Raw genomic sequence first — 19,007 nt, 5'->3', positions numbered from 1 at the left:
GCTTCGGCTCTCGTCCTCCTGCTTTCAGATCTCATTAGCCTCTGATTCATCTGCTCACATCAGAGCGAGCCGACACACTCTGCAGCAGGCGGAGGCTAATTAAACACATGTACAAGGTAAACAGACATTCAGCCCCCCTGACCTTCACGCGTGAGCGCTGACGCTGACGTTTATTAAGCTCCATTAAGACCCATACGCTTTTTAATGTGCAGTAATAAAGTGCATGTGAGAGGAGGGAAGGATGGGGAGGAACACGAGCCGCGACATAGACGGAGGCTCAGGTCTGACCCTCCTGCAGGAAGCTCCGCCCACAGATCTTTAATCGTCTCCTGTGAATCCGCCGACTCGCTCACCTCACTCAGCTCAGCTCGTCTTCTCTGTTGAGCTGATTAACATAAATGTCTCCCACTGTGTTCTTCATTAAAAAGGCATTAACATATAAGCTTTTATCAAGTTAAGTCAAGCATAATGGACTCTAACGGACAAAGAAATTATACTTAATACATTCATGTAATGCAATTATTCATTCATTCATTCATTATGTGTAACTGCTCATCCTGTGCAGGTTCACAGGAGGCTCCTCCTGCCGACATCACGCTTCTTTATATTTAATAATCAATAGGATGAAGTGCCGACTCTCCTCAGGTGTGATTCCTCCAGGTATTTTTACCTTCACCTATGATGCTCTGACATTTAAGCAGCGACGATGAAGGCGAGCGTGAAGTCAGGCAGCTGAGGAAGACTGACGGTGACTTATCTGAGACGATCTGCCGCGTGAACAGTGACTCAGGCCTTCAGAGTGAGTCAATACTGCGACACACCTTCGAAACACACCGACTGACTCACCCACTGAAGGAGGGATGAACACACACACACACACACACACACACACACACACACACACACACACACACACACACACAGACCAAACTCCAAAAATACTCCCTCTATTAAGCCTCAATGAATCTAGTTACTTTTGTTCGTTACTCGCAGCATAAACAGGTTGAGAGCAAATCAATAAAGTAAAACTCAGTCCTCCTCTCCTCCTGATGATATAAAGTCCTCCTCTCCTCCTCCTGATGATATAAAGTCCTCCTCTCCTCCTGATGATATAAAGTCCTCCTCTCCTCCTGATGATATAAAGTCCTCCTCTCCTCCTCCTGATGATATAAAGTCCTCCTCTCCTCCTCCTGATGATATAAAGTCCTCCTCTCCTCCTCCTGATGATATAAAGTCCTCCTCTCCTCCTCCTGATGATATAAAGTCCTCCTCTCCTCCTCCTGATGATATAAAGTCCTCCTCTCCTCCTCCTGATGATATAAAGTCCTCCTCTCCTCCTCCTGATGATATAAAGTCCTCCTCTCCTCCTCCTGATGATATAAAGTCCTCCTCTCCTCCTCCTGATGATATAAAGTCCTCCTCTCCTCCTCCTGATGATATAAAGTCCTCCTCTCCTCCTCCTGATGATATAAAGTCCTCCTCTCCTCCTCCTGATGATATAAAGTCCTCCTCTCCTCCTCCTGATGATATAAAGTCCTCCTCTCCTCCTGATGATATAAAGTCCTCCTCTCCTCCTCCTGATGATATAAAGTCCTCCTCTCCTCCTCCTGATGATATAAAGTCCTCCTCTCCTCCTCCTGATGATATAAAGTCCTCCTCTCCTCCTCCTGATGATATAAAGTCCTCCTCTCCTCCTCCTGATGATATAAAGTCCTCCTCTCTCCTCCTGATGATATAAAGTCCTCCTCTTCCTCCTCCTGATGATATAAAGTCCTCCTCTCCTCCTCCTGATGATATAAAGTCCTCCTCTCCTCCTCCTGATGATATAAAGTCCTCCTCTCCTCCTCCTGATGATATAAAGTCCTCCTCTCCTCCTCCTGATGATATAAAGTCCTCCTCTCCTCCTCCTGATGATATAAAGTCCTCCTCTCCTCCTCCTGATGATATAAAGTCCTCCTCTCCTCCTCCTGATGATATAAAGTCCTCCTCTCCTCCTGATGATATAAAGTCCTCCTCTCCTCCTCCGATGATATAAAGTCCTCCTCTCCTCCTCCTGATGATATAAAGTCCTCCTCTCCCTCCTGATGATATAAAGTCCTCCTCTCCTCCTGATGATATAAAGTCCTCTCCTCCTCCTGATGATATAAAGTCCTCCTCTCCTCCTCCCTGATGATATAAAGTCCTCCTCTCCTCCTCCTGATGATATAAAGTCCTCCTCTCCTCCTGATGATATAAAGTCCTCCTCTCCTCCTGATGATATAAAGTCCTCCTCTCCTCCTCCTGATGATATAAAGTCCTCCTCTCCTCCTCCTGATGATATAAAGTCCTCCTCTCCTCCTCCTGATGATATAAAGTCCTCCTCTCCTCCTCCTGATGATATAAAGTCAGGTGAAGTGTCGTAGTCCACAGAAAATGTAAGTTTTTCTGGTTGTTTCTCTGTCTGCAACTCTGTTTTGTTGTGAAGCTCCAGAAATGGAGGCGACGACTGAATTAAATGTTTTGGGTGAATTGTTCCTTTAACCACACTCTGGTGAAAGCTGGTGACACATATTAAGTGTTCGCGACATGTTGAGTGAATGGATGAGCAGCAGAAACGTGGATGTCTGAGTAAAAAGCTGTTTGTGTCTCTGGAAGCAGAGTTAGAAGCGACAGCAGCGGTCAGGTACACGCGTGATGTTTGGTGTGATGAGCCGACAGAGTCTAAAATAAATAATTAAACATAGAAAACACTTTCACATCTCAGCCTCGGTGCCTCGGGGTCGCCCTGATTGAGTTTTCAACTAAAGGCGAGTTTAACCAGGTTCTGACCCGTGCTGCTGCTCTGTTCACACCCTGCTGATGTTCCCTTCAGTCCATCGAGGGGCTCAGAGCTCCTGACTCATGCCAACAACCTCCTCCAGTCGACGCCTCCACGCGTGATAGCTCCTCTTAATGAATTACGAGGATTGACTCGGGTTGCGGCACGCTGCTTCCAAATCCCTGTTTAATTGAAACATGATACAGAGCTGAGGGGCACGAGGGGTGATAAATTGGAACATCCGCTCGGTAATCAAACCGCCATCTGTTGCCATGACGTCTGGGCGATCCTGGAGGAGAGGAGGCAAGCTGAGGAGGAGAGACGAGAACGGCCCCGCTCCAGTATCCAATCACAGTCAGACGGCGGCGCCGCAATCAGGCGGCTGCTGTGGACCGCTTCATGTGATTTGGCGTACGAGACAGAATATTTTATAGAAGCAACACAAATCTATTCAGAGGAAGACAGGAAGAGAAGGTCTGTGAAAGGAAAGGACAGGAGAGAAGCGGGAAGGAAAAAAGAGCAAAGGAAAAGAGAGAGGAGGAGAGGAAAGGAAAGGGGAGGGAAGGAAAAGAGAGGAAATGAGAGGAGAGGAAAGGAAAGGAAAGTAGAGGAAAGGAGAGGAAAGGAAAGGAAAGGAGATGGGGGGAGAGGAAAGGAAAGAAGAGGGAAGGAAAAGAGAGGAAAGGAGAGGAAAGGAAACGAAACGAAAGGAGAGGAAAGGAGAGGAAATGAGAGGAAAGGAGAGGAAAGGAAAAGAGAGGAAAGGAGAGGAAATGAAAGAAGAGGAAAGGAAGGGAAGGAAAGGAAAGGAAGAAGAGGAAAGGAAAGGAGAGGAAAGGAAAGGAGAGGAAAGGAAAAGAGAGGAAAGGAGAGGAAATGAGAGGGAAGGAGAGGAAAAGAGAGGAAAGGAAAAGAGAGGAAAGGAGAGGAAAGGAGAGGAAATGAGAGGGGAGGAGAGGAAAGGAAAGAAGAGGAAAGGAAAGGAAAGGAAAGAAGAGGAAAGGAGAGTAAAGGAAAGGAAAGGAAAGGTAGAAACAGATCATACAGGTCAGGAAAGCAGAACAGACGTCTTTATTTCAGCTATCAGCTCGGCCAATCAGCAGGGAGCATCTTCTCGACCCGTCCTGCGGCTGCTGCTGGGGCTTCTGGGTAACCACCAGGCAGCGTGCCCAGTTGGTTCCATTCAGATGTCTGGTGACGAGTGTGATGGAGCCAGCAGCCTCCTCAGAGTGACTGACATCAGAGAGAATACATGAAGGATCATCCAGAGGACGGACGGACGGACGGACGGACGGACGGACGGACGGACGGCGTGACAGAGATTAAGGTCAGTGGTGAATCATGGGAAAAAGGACAGATGCTCTCTTCTGTGGTGGACTGCAATCAGTGTCCTTCACTCATCTGTCATCTGCTCCGTCACCACGCCGTCACTCGAAAGGACGTCTGCGGTGCTGAAGTCCAACACGACGAGACGTTCAGCAGGTGGAAACAAGTGAACGACACAGCTGAGAGCTTCACTCACAGAAACTCCACTTTAACATTTAACTCTTTATCTATTCACTCTGTAAAACCAACGAGGGATTGTTACCGAGATGTCAGCTGTGCTCACTTTAGTTTGACCTCCAAATAAAGTTTGAGACGAGGTTTTTACGAACTGTTGGTTGTTTCCAGCCCGTCTGACTGTGTCTGTTTCTCAGTTTGACTTCTTGTTAGTGACGTATCCTGTTTCCAAGATCTCAGATTTACTGTTTCAGAGTTTGGACAGTAAAGTTTATTGTGTTCAACATCTGAGGGATCATTGCAATATAAACACAAAATATCTGCCAACATATTGATATCGTGTTTTCTCTCCCTGGTATTAAACCTCAGCATCGTCCCAGAAAAATGGCGGAGATGAGCGTGTCTGCATCACGTCCTCACTCAGCTGATCGGAGCTGGAGATCAGCGGGGAGCTCTGCAGAGTCGCCCGACCTGGGAATGAATCCCTCTCGTTCACTCTGAAGACATGAGCCAGATGTTAGTGGGCGATGATGTCTCTACAGTGTGACGGGATTTAAACTGATATGAACCAATATTTCTGTGAAATTAAGCATCATGAGCAGCTGAGGGTGCTTTGAGGAATATATGTTCCCCTGATGACATCATTAGGAGCTCTGATTGGCCAGATGTTACTGCCGGTCTGGCCAATCAGTGTCTCCTGTCTCCTGTCGGAGGGTTGGAACTGATTTTGTATTCATCAATACAAAAAACGATCTGAAAATGTTAAAAATGGGAGAAAAAACGCCATCGTTTAAACACAGAATAAGAAAAAAAGAAAATAATTATGATCCAGCTTTTAATGTGTCATTTAAATACGAATCCAGAGGGTATATGATTACATTTCAGCTGTTTAATTTGTAATCATGACACTGATTTCTGCTTTTCAGGAATAAATCACTAAATGTTTTGATTCACAGCCGATCAAGTGGAGGTAATATTCTCCTGAAAAGATGCCGAAGCTGTGAAGGAACAGCTGCTCCTGGAACCAGAGCGCATGTTTCTGTCATCAGGTGTGAAACCAAACATGCTGTTAAACACACACACACACACACACACTGAATCAACACAGATAAGTCAGTATTGACACCATTAACACAAGCAACCAGTCGTTGAGGAGATGAAACGAGTCCGGTCAGACGTGAGAGGGCCGAGTTCGACGTCTGAGGAGCTCAAACACACTATCAGCTGCACTTCAACTGGAAAAAGAGATTTAATCACACACACACACACAGACACACACACACACACGAACACACACACACACACACACCCTCCATCGCCACATGCTGTTCCTGTACTTCCTCGGTTCTCTCAGGACAGAAGAAGACACAGACGCCATCGACACTCGCTGTTCAAGTACAGCCTCACTGGACAGAATGATTTAAGTACAGATATTCTGAGTAATGTCAGTTGTTAGCAGTATAAAGTGTGATGAGCTTGTCACTGAGCGGCAGCCGTCCTCTGACTGTCAGCTGCTAATGCTAGCTGCGCTCCATTAGCTGCAGTGAAACTCTGCTGTAAATACCAGGTTTGACATCCGGCTGCCGGGCGAGCTGACGCCTCTGTAAGGTGCTGATCTCTGAAGTAGTACTGTAAATGTCAGACTGCTCATCTCAGCAGGAGTCTCACACACACACACACACACACACACACACACACACACACACACAGATAGGAAGCTTGTTCATGGCCGGAGTGCTTGACAGTGACGTCTTTTTGATTTTCAGTTGATGCTGTTGGAGGTTCTGGAGGCTGCACTCGTTACCCACAGTGTTTTATAAACTGTGTCTGACCGTGAGGTTAGAAGGTTTCCTGTGCAGCATGAGGTACGAGTCGGTCGGACAGGGTAACCAACCAGTAACCACCTGTTCCGTTGTTCACCTTACCGTGGTTTTGCTAGGAAATAAACTCACAGACCTGTCGCTTTTACTTTGGCCACACAGAAGTAGTTAAAAGTTGCCAGCTGGTGATAACTAGGGGTGGGCAAAAATATCGATACGGCAATATATCGCGATACTTTGCCGCCCAATACTATATCGATTTTTCAACTCCAAATATCGATATATCACCGAAGAGCGACTCTGCTGTGCGGCGGGTGTATTTCTGTAGTAGAGAGAGTGGCTGAGGTCTTTGCAAAACGGATGGCAAGTTAACAACGCCTCCGCAATTTAAAGTTGACGTTTGGAAGCACTTTGGCTTCAAAGTTAAGAGAGATAGCAAGAACAACGAGCTGGACAAAGAGAATATTACTGCCCGGAAATTTCATGGGAGTTAATAAAATGGAGAGGCTGTTTTGAATGAAATAGTTTTGACTCAATTTGTCCTCTGATCAATATCATCTGATGTACATGTACAGGTACTTGTGTTTTCATCTTTATTTACATCGCAATATTGTGATACGTATTGTATCGTGACCAGAGTATCGTGATACGTATACGATACGTAGCAGCTGTTCTCTAATAGTACACTGGACACAGAGGATGCTGAGGTGAGTCAGGGAGAGTTTGACGATGACGTCCGGTGCTTCTCTGCTCTGAGTTGGATTTTTTTTTTGACATTCAGTGAACTCCTGACGAAACGTGAGGTGTTTCACAAGCAGTGTGCAAAGTACTGATTGTCTGCTGTGTATAAAATATCTGAAAGAAGACGCCTCTCACTGCAAACACTGCGCTCTGACTCATTAGGCCCTTATGCATCTGTTTTGTGGCGATACACAGCCCAGCTGCCGGAGTGCAACGTTCACAGTTAATGTTTCTGCAAACCACACATACGCCCAGATAACGTAGATTATCACATTCACATTAGATGCTTAATAGCTGACTCTCTCATCAGGAGGTGGAGCGGATGGTGGTGGAGTTATTACAGCCAGACAGCCGACCACAGTCAGACTGTTTGTGGAGATTTAAAACTGTTTTAATGGCGACCAACGCCGGACATTTTTCACATGAATTGGGATCATCTCCAACCATTTTTGTGGCGTTTTTGTTTCAAAACTTCATGTTTCTTTTAAGGAGACGTGAGGACATTTCCAGTTGTTTCTGTGGCAACCAGAACCAAACATTTTGTGCCGAATCATAAGCAGAGCATAAAAACAGTGTTGTAACAAGAGAGACATAGAAAATTAAACCAAAACAAACATAAAGAAGTAGTTCAGTTCAAATGTATCTGTGCTTTTGCAGAAACAATGAAAAAACAGCACCAGGCTTCTTCCAGCTTTGGTTCAGACATGAAACTTAACAGACGTGTGAACCACCAACGAACGCTGTCATTGTTCCGTCTGAACTGTCTGATGCAAACCAGACACATGAAACACGTCTCCTTCAGTGTTTCTGGACGATGAGAGTTTAGTGCAGCCAACAGAAAAGCTTCAACACTTGTATATAAACTGAACCGCTGCGGGAGAAAGAAATGCATTTATATGGAAATGATTTGGGTTATTCCTTTAAAGGGCTCCATGTGTAACAATGGACAAGGGAAATGTAAATGCGTGTTGTATTGTGAACAGAGGATACATTCATATGCAAAACCTCAAAAGAAAACATCCGACGCTGTACAAAGTTCAGGATAAAAGAAAGAAAAAAGTAAAAACCTGCCGCACGTTGAAAATGTCAAACAAAATGGGACAAAATGGGGTCTCCTGAAAATGCCAGCTGACGCAGGCGGAGCAGAGCGTCATGTTTTAAACATTCAACTCCCCCAAATCCCCTCTGCTGCTTTTTTTTATTTATATATATATTTGGGTGGCTGGTTAGACTTCATTGTGCGAGAACAACAAGGCCATAACTCAAGCCAATCCCTGCCTGTTGCCATGACGACAGGGCCTCACCATCCTCTAAAATAAGAACCGAGGCGAGAAAGGATTAGAGGAAGCTGCCGGGGCAACCCCCCAGACAGACAGACAGGCAGGCAGACTACCAGGCAGGCAGGCAGGCAGGCAGGCAGGCAGGCAGGCAGACAGACAGACAGACAGACAGACAGACAGGCAGGCAGAGAGAGAGACAGGCAGGCAGGCAGACAGACAGGCAGACAGGCAGACAGACAGACAGACAGACAGACGGGCGGGCAGACAGGCAGGCAGACAGGCAGACAGGCAGACAGAGAGAGAGACCGGCATCGACCACACAACACCAGCATCTGCTACCTTCACCAGCTCCGTCCACATCTGATCAGAAACACAACAGACTGATGATCTGATGGAACTGAAGCCGAGAAAATGGTATTGAAAACGAAGCAGAAGTGTGACATGAAGGCTCCGTCCAGAAAAATGACACCCTTCATTATTTACCATTTATCCAAACTCTTCTACAACTTTCCTTAATTTTCCATAATTCTGCCGTTCAGACGCTCATCAGACCCGAATTCAACATCTGTCCTGAGAGATCCGATGACAAGTGTTCAGCTCTCAGTCCATCAGAACACACCTGACATTAACATGCGTCTCGAGAGGCCACTTGTGATCAGACCTCACTTCCCCGCTTTGTTTTTACACAAAGAAAGAAAGAAAGAAGTTCATGTAGAACATTTGCCGAATTAACGAGAAGGCCTTAATACTGATAAATCTGTCAGAGACAGAGTTTCACTAAGTTTAAAAAGATTCTTTTAAGTCAAAACTCACAAAACGGCACAATTTTTCAAGGGAGTCTGGTGACTTTGTGCATGTGCGACAGATAAGTATCCTACACTGTTCACAGTTCACCGTTTCTCTTTGTTTGTAGCAGCAACACGCTCGCCTCTCTGACCTTTAGGTGCCACTGACGTCTCTCAGAGCCTTGAAATCGACTTTTAAGTTGTGTTGACAACATTTATGAGATGTTGCGACACGAGACCGATCAAACACACCTGCAGGCTCACGTACGCTCACAGTACAATCAGTGTTAACGACCAATTAGCTGCCAGAGAGGAGAGAGGTGGTCTGAGTGTTCCTCGCTCACCTCACTCATTAAGATAAAAGGATGGTTATCAGCAGAAAGCACACACACACACACACACACACACACACACACAGAACTAAGATGATGCACGAGAAGAAAAAGCTGCATGTGCGTCTTGTCTCTATGACAACAATATCTCGACAACCACCGCTGTGTGTTTTTATTTGACATCAGGACATCAGAGTGCTGACGTGATGCAGAGGAGACAAAAACACAGTGGTTATTATTGCCGAGGCCAAGAGGAAGGAGAAGAAGAAGAAGGAGAAGAAGAAGAAGAAGAAGAAGAAGACGAAGAAGAAGAGCCACGCTGACGTCACAGAACCTTTCTAAGGAGTCGAGAGATTTTCAACTTGAAGCGCTCGGAGCGGGAACACAAAAATGGCGGAGCACTCGAGATAAATGACGCTGGCCGTGTGTGTGTGTGTGTGTGTGTGTGTGTGTGTGTGTGTGTTGTGTGTGTGGGTGTGTGTTGTGTTTGTGTGTGTGTTTGTGTGTGTGCGTTTGTTCTTCATTGTCCAATAAAACTGCTGTGATGAGTCTGTCTTGTCCAAAATATCTGTACATGACAGCACATTAACACTGTTAATTATACACAAAACATGTATTGAGTCACTCTGTGTGTGTGTGTGTGTGTGTGTGTGTGTGTGTGTAATAAAGCAGAGCGTTGTGATGGAAGCTGTCAAATCAGCACACAGAGCCTCATTACGCCTTTCTAGATGTAATGAAAGAGAGTGAAATGAGCTTTCTATCAGATTATTCTCTGCTGTCATATTTTCAGAGGGACTTCGCGAGTTGTTCCAACATTTTGTATCAGGAAGCAGCTGAAGGAGAATCAATATTTGGAAACGTGGGAAAGAGTTAATGACTTTAAACGAGACTGTCAGACGGAGATATTTAAAAACCAGGACAAATAAAACAAAAACCATCTCAATCAGCCCGTTAAAATCTCCAGGATCAAAAATGAAACCTGCTGAACAAAAGGAAGAAACACACACACACTTCCTGCATGACGAGCATCAACTGCTGAACATGAGTCATCGTCAGCGGCAGCTGACACACGTTCATGTGACTCATTCCGCCTGATTTGGCTCCATCCAGCTGTTTGTTGAAGGTGTAGGTGGACGTAGAAGTGGTGAAAGCAATAACAAAAGAGCAGGAGACGGTCGGAACAGCTGCTCCGTCAGCTGACCCAACAACTCACAACCTGCGTTTCATTCTGCTGTTCTGCACACGCTGACAACAAACGAGAGTCTTACCTTCATTAGAACAGACTCGCTGAGTTTTTCTCTGTTGACAATCTTTATGGCGACTTTCTGACACGTGACACAGTGGATGCCGAGCTTCACCAGACCTGAAACACAGACAGAAGAACATCAACATCAGACCATTCATTCAAACTCTTTCTGATTCACTCTGAGAGGTTAAGGGACGTTCAAAAATGCTCTGATGTGATCAAAAGCTCTTAATTTGAATTTGATTCTCACGGCGGGAGGAGGCGATCAAAAGAAGAGCTATGGATCTGAATTAATGACGTCACATTCAAGGTTTCCTGACTTCCTCCAGGACAACAGATAACAAGAAAATGTATTCTGTTGATTAAACCTCATCATCCTCACCCTTAAACTTCATCAGTGAACAGAGGGAATATTTAATTTTTTTGTTTTTCGTTAGTCTGTAGAAACACAAACTTTCATTTTCTTTGAATGTGAAAAACCAAGGGATTTTTATTTTATGAGAGAAATACATTAGATCAAAAATCTTCTTTTACACAAGAAGAAAAAAGTAATTCTTCCCTCGGTCGACACGAGACAATTCTTTTCTTGTGTAAAAAAATAGTTCTTCACTTGAAAAGCTATTTTTTCCCACCAGTTCGGAAGTCATGAACACAGGAGAGGAAATACTTTTGATCAGACTCAGAAAATGGATCACCAGAAAAGAACTTTGCACGTGTCCCTCAGGGCTTCCGTAGTTTTGCATCATTTTGCAGTTTTTTGCCTGCAAAGAGTGGAAGGCTCTGACCACCAACACTGTAGTGACGCACAGCTGATTAATCCAACAAAAATCTTTATATTTATAAATCTAATATTTCTGAATATAAAATATTCCTCTGTAGTTCTGACAACATTAAAGGAAGCTGGTTTCCTTCGCTGTAACTCTCGCGGCTGCACGTTGTTCATCAGCTGACAGAACATAAAACAGGAAGATGAAAATGCCGCCGACTTGCTTTCTGCGACTCCTGACTCTCTTTTTTTATTGTGTACTTTGGAGAACTCGCCCGACGCGACTCGAGCGCCACAACAAAAATGTCAACGCGCAACACCTTTATCTTATTACAGCCACAATGGCTCCATCCGTCTCTATCAAAGCTCTGACACCAGGGAGTGGATTTTACTTTGTACTGAAGGTCTGCAGACGCCGATGGAAATGCCACTGCGCATATGCACCTCTTCATTACCTGGAGCTGCATATATATTTCACAGGAGATGAGTGTGTCACTATTTGAAAGGTGATTTCCCCGCGGGGGCTCGCACAGAAACAAGCAGCGCCGGCAGCCGTGGGGGTGTTCGGGCCAATATGGCAGCCTGGGGGCTCTTTTATGTCTCCAGTTAGAAGGGAAATGGCATCCTGGGCGACATTCACTCGGCCTCATTGATCTTGTTGTCAGAGCAGCTCGAGGACGACTACAGCTGCTTACCACGACAGAGAAAGCTGTGAAGACGGCTCTGTGCGCAGGTGTGTCTGAGCAACACACACACACACACACACACCTCTGTGAGTTATGAGGAGCAGCGTGGAGGTGTGAAGGAGGATCGAGTGAAGCTCAATCCTCCTCTGAGAAAACCCACCGAGCAGGAAACACACGGAGGAAGTTCAGTTAGACGCCGAGAAGGAAATAAAAGAAGCCTCTCCACCCAGGAGGCCGCAGATCTGCTCAGTGCAGCTTTTTAAACACCAAATGTTTAGTTCCCATATCAATACCGATCAATCGACACCAAATAAGGCATTTATGGAAACACTTCATCGTACAAGTCTGCAGATTTCATGGTTAGAAGGTAATCGCTGTAATCATCACACAAGTTCTGTGGCTTTGAGGCTGATTCTAATATTTTCAGAACACGTTTGACTGTTTTGGACAAAAAAACTAAATTAAAATGAAATGCAGTCAGCCTACGACACCAAAATACATTTAATTCAATAGTTAAATTAATAAATAGAATGTGAAAATGTCCTACTGAATCAAAGCTTGTGCAGGTTGTAACACTGCGTCTGTTTCAAGGAAAGAGGTGAAGAGGAGTTTTTGTTGTGAACGTGACTGTTGACAAGTTCAAAAATACTTTGGACACAGAAAACAAACCAGCCGACTGTGATGTGACTGATGTTATATTATATTCACGTTCCTCCACGCAGCTCCTCTGAGGAACAAAAGCTATTTAAAGTGTATGTTGCAGCCACATGAGCCCAGCGAGGGCAGTAAAAATGACGTATCTCCACTAAAAACACATTTGTGCTCCCATAATCTTTGCTGTAGTTTTTCTCGTCTCGTAATTACTCCTCCGACGCCTTAAATGTGAGCGCTCGTGTCTGAACAAACTGCTATATGTTTTTAATCCAACCCAGAAGGAGAATCATAAAGGCTCTTTATGTTTGACATTTTTCTCCGTGCTTCTCGGTTATTAGAATCATTATGTAGCTCAAAACTAGACCCGCAGTAATAATCTGTGACATTCTCACATCTAGAACCGTCCACTTTGTTTCTCTGCGCCTCGTTTCAGTGAATAACTCGTCAATAATGAGTTCATGAAAGCTTTAACGTATGAAACACCTTCATCAGGGCGCGTTCTGGTCTGGTTATTGGTGTTTTATATATCTGACAGTCAAAGAACAATAAAATATATAAATAAGATATAATAAAACCAAGGCAGAGTGGAAGCTACAACGGCTGAGTCTCATTGATTTCTCAGTTTTATCAGTTTGCTCCTCTCGGCTCAAATCAGATCAATAATCTCCAGACTGGTCCTCCTCAAACCTCAGAGCTTCTTCAGTGAATAAGCTCCACATTTACCACCTACAGAGAAGACAAAAAGTCAAGGCTCAGAAGTCTGTTTAATGTAAATTAACTACAAATCCCAGAGAGCATTGCTGTATAAGACGTCCAATCACGGAGCAGCTCTGTCAGACCCGTGGGATGAATCTAAAACATGAATTTTGGTTAATTAAAGCAGCTTCGGGGCTTCTTGTTGTGGATCTGATTTAGATGTTTTAGCTGCTCTGAATATTAAACCTCTCTGAGTGGAGTCATCGCCATAGCAACACCAGATGAGGCTCATGGGTAATGTAGTAGTAAGTGTTTTTCACATTTCCAATTGAAAAAAAAATGGGATGCTGTTTACACCTGCCATGAGGAGGAGGAGGAAGAAGAAGAAGAAGAACTGATAACCACTCCATCACCAGACTCCCTTAACAAACCGTCTAATTTTCAGAGTTGAGAGACAAGAAACTACAACAAATGCTACGACAAATACAACTACGACAAATTCTAAATCACTGGAGCCTTCTTGTAAATTCAGCATTAAATCAAAACAGGAAGTTGTTTGTTTCCTTGTTGACAAAGCCTCAGAACATGGAAAACTTGCTCTACCACCTGAGCTACTGGGCCGGAACGCGGTACACCAGAACTAATACTGTCGTCTTCTTTGTCGCCTGTGGAGAACGTCACCAGACTCCCTTACAAAGTGCTTCATTCAGAGAGTTGTTCAGTTAGCAGAAACTTTATAAACCTTCTTGTAAATTCAGCAAATGTTCTACATGAACATCCGTGTCCGTTTGTCCGGTCAAAGTTAAAAACACCTTCACACGACACGACAACCCTGTGAAATAACTCTTTATCATTAAATCCTGCTCTGTTTCTCTGTGAGTGACATAAATACCTCGTTTGTGTCTAATTTGAGTGTTTTGGACCTGAAGCAGGTTTTATTTTGTTCTCTTGACTGACCAGAACACATCAGCTGATAATTATGTTGAAGGACTGACCGCAGGTGCTTCAGTTTCCCCACAGTTTAGATTAACAGACCCAGCTGGACGGCACAAACAGACGGTGTTAATGGCAGAATAAACACTGAGAATGAATGAAACCGCTCCACAGGAACCTGCTTTTTGCAAATTAGATAAATGCTGCTGAATGAAAAGGACTCCTGCTTCTTTATCAGAGAAACAACATTCACACATCCACACCTGAAGGTAATTTGGAGTTTCTATATCTCACCAAACCTGCAAGAAACTGGAGCTTTCACAAGAAATCCACACAGACTCTGAGAGGAGAAACATGCAAATTCCACAAAGAAAAGACCTTTTAAAGGAAGCACCCACATCGGATTGGCTGTCAAAGCCTCATTTCCATAAAAAAGGCAAACTTCCCCCGACTGTCAGGCTGGTTGGCTTCACACAGACCGGCTGAGTCTCTCGGCTCTGCAGGACGTGACGTCCATCGTCTGTTGAGCGTTTTGTTCACTTCATGAACACGTTCAGAACCGGAGGAGAATGTTTCTGGTCCAGCAGGAGTAAAAAACAGAAGTACCTTGACAATTTGTAGTCTGTTATTAAAAAGGAGACGGCAGCTGTGACACGTCTTCACTGTTTACTATCCAAACTGATTCTGACGGGAACACCAGGATGGAAGTTTCCAGAAACATTCCCTGAAAACTTTCTCCAGTGATGTGACAAGTGTCTGGAGAAGGACGACGAACGTGTCATTGACTGTCAGAGTTTGTTTCCTGTGCGAACGTCACAACGCGACTTAAAGACAATACTGAACAGATCGTGCAGAGCGAGGATACGGGACACGGACAGCCAGCGGTAATTAATGTTGACAGGTCAGCTGTTGTTTGGCGACCTTCAGTATTCACACACTCCCATCGCCGCCCACCAAATGTGACAAACACGCTTCTCAATGTCACGTTTGCTTCCAATCACTCATCACGATCGACGCACTTTACGAATCATTCAGAGACGATCTGACGTGGATATGGTGTCACAAACATCACAGACGGTGAGAGACGTGATTCTCAGCTGAGCTTTTTATGGAGCTTTCCACCCAAACTCAATCACCAGAATAAATGATGGCAAATATACATTTCTGCAAACCACAAATGTGTTGAAACTTAACTTTTATTTATGTTGCAACTTAATGTTTTTTTCTTGTGACACTGCTCTTGTTTCTGTTCACATGGCTGTGTTCTGAAAAGACGAGGTAAAGACAAAAACAAAACACTACATAAATGTTTTTTCTTATTAAAACCTTAAAAATACCCCTCAAGAGTAACAGAAGCACAAATTCATTATAGTTCTTTATTTCCTTATTTACACTGGCTTTGTGCACATAAAATAGAAGTGAAGTGCTTAAAGCTATATGCACGTTGGCTGTTGTAGGCTCCAGGGTTAGCATAGATGCTAATATCTGGTCAAATATGATGTTAATCACTGAATAATGAGGCTTTCTATCACTATTTATGCATGGGAAACTGTGTTCTGGATGTTTGGGAATAAGAGAAATGTTTCTGTTGTAGTTTGCTGCATTACTAAAAGAAAAGATTCAAATGTTGGTTTGTTTGTTGTTTGTACCTGCCTGATGTGGTTTCACCTTTAAGGCACGAGCACCTGATGACACTGAGGCGTTGTGTTTGAAGCCTCGCTGTGGTCACACACAGAGGTGTCACACTTGAAAACATTGTCTTGAACGCTGGTCTCTGGCTTGGCAGTCGTTTCACCTCGCTTTGCATTGATTTTAGATCTTGTTTAAGTATATTTGATGTCTTTTAAATGGTCTGACAGAAAAAAACAACTGGGGGATCAGGTTGTAAATACAGATGATTAAGATGTTCCATCGAACAAGTGAACAAAGAGTCTAAAATCCAAACTGATGAACACATCGGAGAGGCTGCAGAGTCAGACACCATGCTGGGTTTGATATCTTCTTCTCTCTGTTGGTTCAGTTTGTTGGCACACAGAAATGTTTTCAATCATGCAGCGCTCGGAGCTCCTGGACCTGCAGGCCACACACACACACACACACACACACACACACACACACACACACACACACACACACACACACACACACACACTGTGGTGAAAACGACCAGTGCAGCCAGGAGTCGAGAGGCTGCTGGTCTCTGCATCACTTCAGGCAGATTTCTGACAATGAACACAGGCGAAGGGCATCCCTCCTCTACATATGGCTGATAACAAGCAGGCTGCAGCTGTGTGAAGCGCTGCAGGCTGAAAGAAAGGAGAGTTGGAAGGAGACAGAAAACTGAGAGGAAAACTGGAGCTAGACAGGAGGCAGAGCCGTAAACTTCCAGCTAATTGAGCTAAAAATAGAAGCGCGGTCGAGCACTGCAGCTGAAACATTTATAGATCTCATCTCTTCTCTCTTCACAGCGGAGGGGATTGGATAACGTTTAAACAGGAAGCCGTTAGCATGAACAACAACAACAATAACCACGGCTCTGTTGATCAAGGATTTCCAAGTCGTCTGATCCGCTACAGCAGCCGAGGAATCCTCCGACAGACTCGACAGGCCTCCAAATGTGACTGTTTGAGCAGCTAAATACCGCATGATGGTACAGACACAGACACTCGAGAGGAAACAGAAAAAGAAGAAACTACAAAAAGGCAACTTGCGTGTGACACTTGAAACCAAACCAAAGTTCAAGTGCAGTTCATCCGGAGAACGCGTGCCCCGAGTCTGAACCCAGCGCTGCAGTTCTGCAAACACCACCAAATGTCTCACTACACCCGAGGGTACGAGGTTCAGAAGTTGACGTTCGTTTTCTCACAGACGAAGTTAGATAACAGACTGTTGGAGCGTTTCAAGACTTCAATGGACATGAAGCGTCTCTGATTGCACCTTCGGTACAAACTGGGGATGAGACGACAGAAGTTAAAAAACACGATGAGTTGATGGTGGCGAATTTTCACTCTAGGGATGTGTAGCTCGCTGACACACGGTCCTACATCGGTTTACTGATTTAATTTGAATTGTCTGAGCTTCATCTAGTGGCTGAAGGTGACATCAAAAAATATAAAACACCACACTTTACAATTTACTCTGAACAAAGGGCGGTAAAAGAGGTCGTCTGCAGACGTGATGAAAATAGAGTGCGAGACCCGGCGAGTCAATACATGTCCGTCTGTGTCAAACACTTCATCACAGGTTGGTTAAAACATCTACTTTTACAATGGAGTTTGGTCTAACAGTTTGTCCACAGCACAGTGGAGCAGAGGGCATTCTTATGTTAATAACTCACATAACCTGAGACGACCTCTCTTCTAAGACCCTGTCCACACACCGTGATCCTTTTCCCTCCCCGTCTTCCTCGGCATCGTTTCAAGAAAATGTGCGTCCAAATTCATCCATTGGAAACGACTCAACGCGCTGTAGTTCATATTCCAGGCCTAAAGGTGGCGCTTGAAATTCAAGCGAGAATAAGAGACGGAGCATGTGCATAAAGCTCGCGCGTTGAAGAAGAAGACGAAAATGTCTAGTCGGTTGTCCATAATCCTTTTTCGTTCAGTGTAGTGGCAGAGCAGCAGAATATTTTGCCCTTGTAACCCAGAAAGACTCAATATCTTGGCATTTATGTCATGTAGTCCGCCATTGTTGTTGTTGTAGTTGTTAAGAGAAGTGGAAGGCTAGAGGTCGAGTGGTGGGGCGATGGTGTCATCGATACGCAAAGTCTGTGGATTCGCTGTCCACGCGAGAACGTTTCTACAGGATCCATGTGGACGATCGCCCAAAATGATGCAAATCATGAGCGTTTACACACAGAAGCGTTTCCATGTGGATGGCCCCTAACAGTGAAGCTCGTAAAGTAATGTGGGGAGTCGAGCTAACACCGGCCTGTTGTCACTCATCAGCTCCTGGTTAAATGTTGAGTGATAAAAACGAAGAGAGTCGGTGGTTTCACTTCCTCACAGCGATGTTTGTAGATTACAGTCATAAACCAAAAGTACAAAGACACAAATAAAGTTCCTAAATGTAACGGGACGACGGAGACGCAGTACAGTCGTAGAAGAATCTGGATTTGGACATAAACTGCTGGTCACAATATAAACCTGTAGTATCTTTAAATGATCCAGGAGACTCTTTAAACACATTAAAGAGAGGAGAGGAGCTCGTCAGCACCGGCAGCAGACCTGTGTGGAGCTCTGCAGGGCTCTGATGGAGTTCCCCAGCTGTCAGCGAGCCATCTGCAGCTGTCCGACAAGATTGATGATCCCGCTGCTTCTCACATTCGAATCAGACCTGCCAGCCTCCAAAACTGAGCTCTGGCCTATTTACATCTTATTACAGAGACACCAAACACAGTATACACCAAACACAGAGGACTCAAACTCTAAACTAAAGTCCACGCTCACAGTCGATACCTGTTCATCTTCCTCTCCTCATATTAACCATGAAGATATCGATCAATCTTCACTCCTGCCTTGTAATTGCACACATTGCTGTCAGTCATTTGAAGCCACGCTTCTTTGTTCCGACCAATCATGTGAGTCGAGTCGCATCGATTAACCGCCGCCGCTGGTTTACAACGCGGCTGAGAGGAACACGGAGATGCTCTCAGCGTCGCCGCCCACTGAGGCTAATGAGATCACACAGACAGAAACGAGCCTCAACATTGATTTCATACCATGAATTAAGCATCGCGGGCCGCTCGGCCGTCCTGCTCGCGGTTCCAGAT

At 44.7% G+C, this 19,007-nt stretch overlaps 1 protein-coding gene across 13 annotated transcripts in view; it reads right to left on the bottom strand.

Moving 5' to 3' along the window:
* Positions 1 to 19,007, bottom strand: part of LOC115580514 (serine/threonine-protein kinase BRSK2-like) — a 208,374-nt gene that overhangs the window by 46,803 nt on the left and 142,564 nt on the right. For all 13 annotated transcript variants that reach the window (XM_030414979.1, XM_030414980.1, XM_030414982.1 and 10 more), the window contains exon 2: positions 10,524 to 10,618. In XM_030414979.1, the coding sequence (XP_030270839.1) occupies positions 10,524 to 10,618 (95 nt within the window). The remainder of the gene's footprint in view (positions 1 to 10,523; positions 10,619 to 19,007) is intronic.

Source organism: Sparus aurata, chromosome 4 (assembly GCF_900880675.1).
Source record: "Sparus aurata chromosome 4, fSpaAur1.1, whole genome shotgun sequence".
Lineage (NCBI taxonomy): Eukaryota > Metazoa > Chordata > Actinopteri > Spariformes > Sparidae > Sparus > Sparus aurata.
This window is presented reverse-complemented; position numbering and strand designations above follow the sequence as displayed.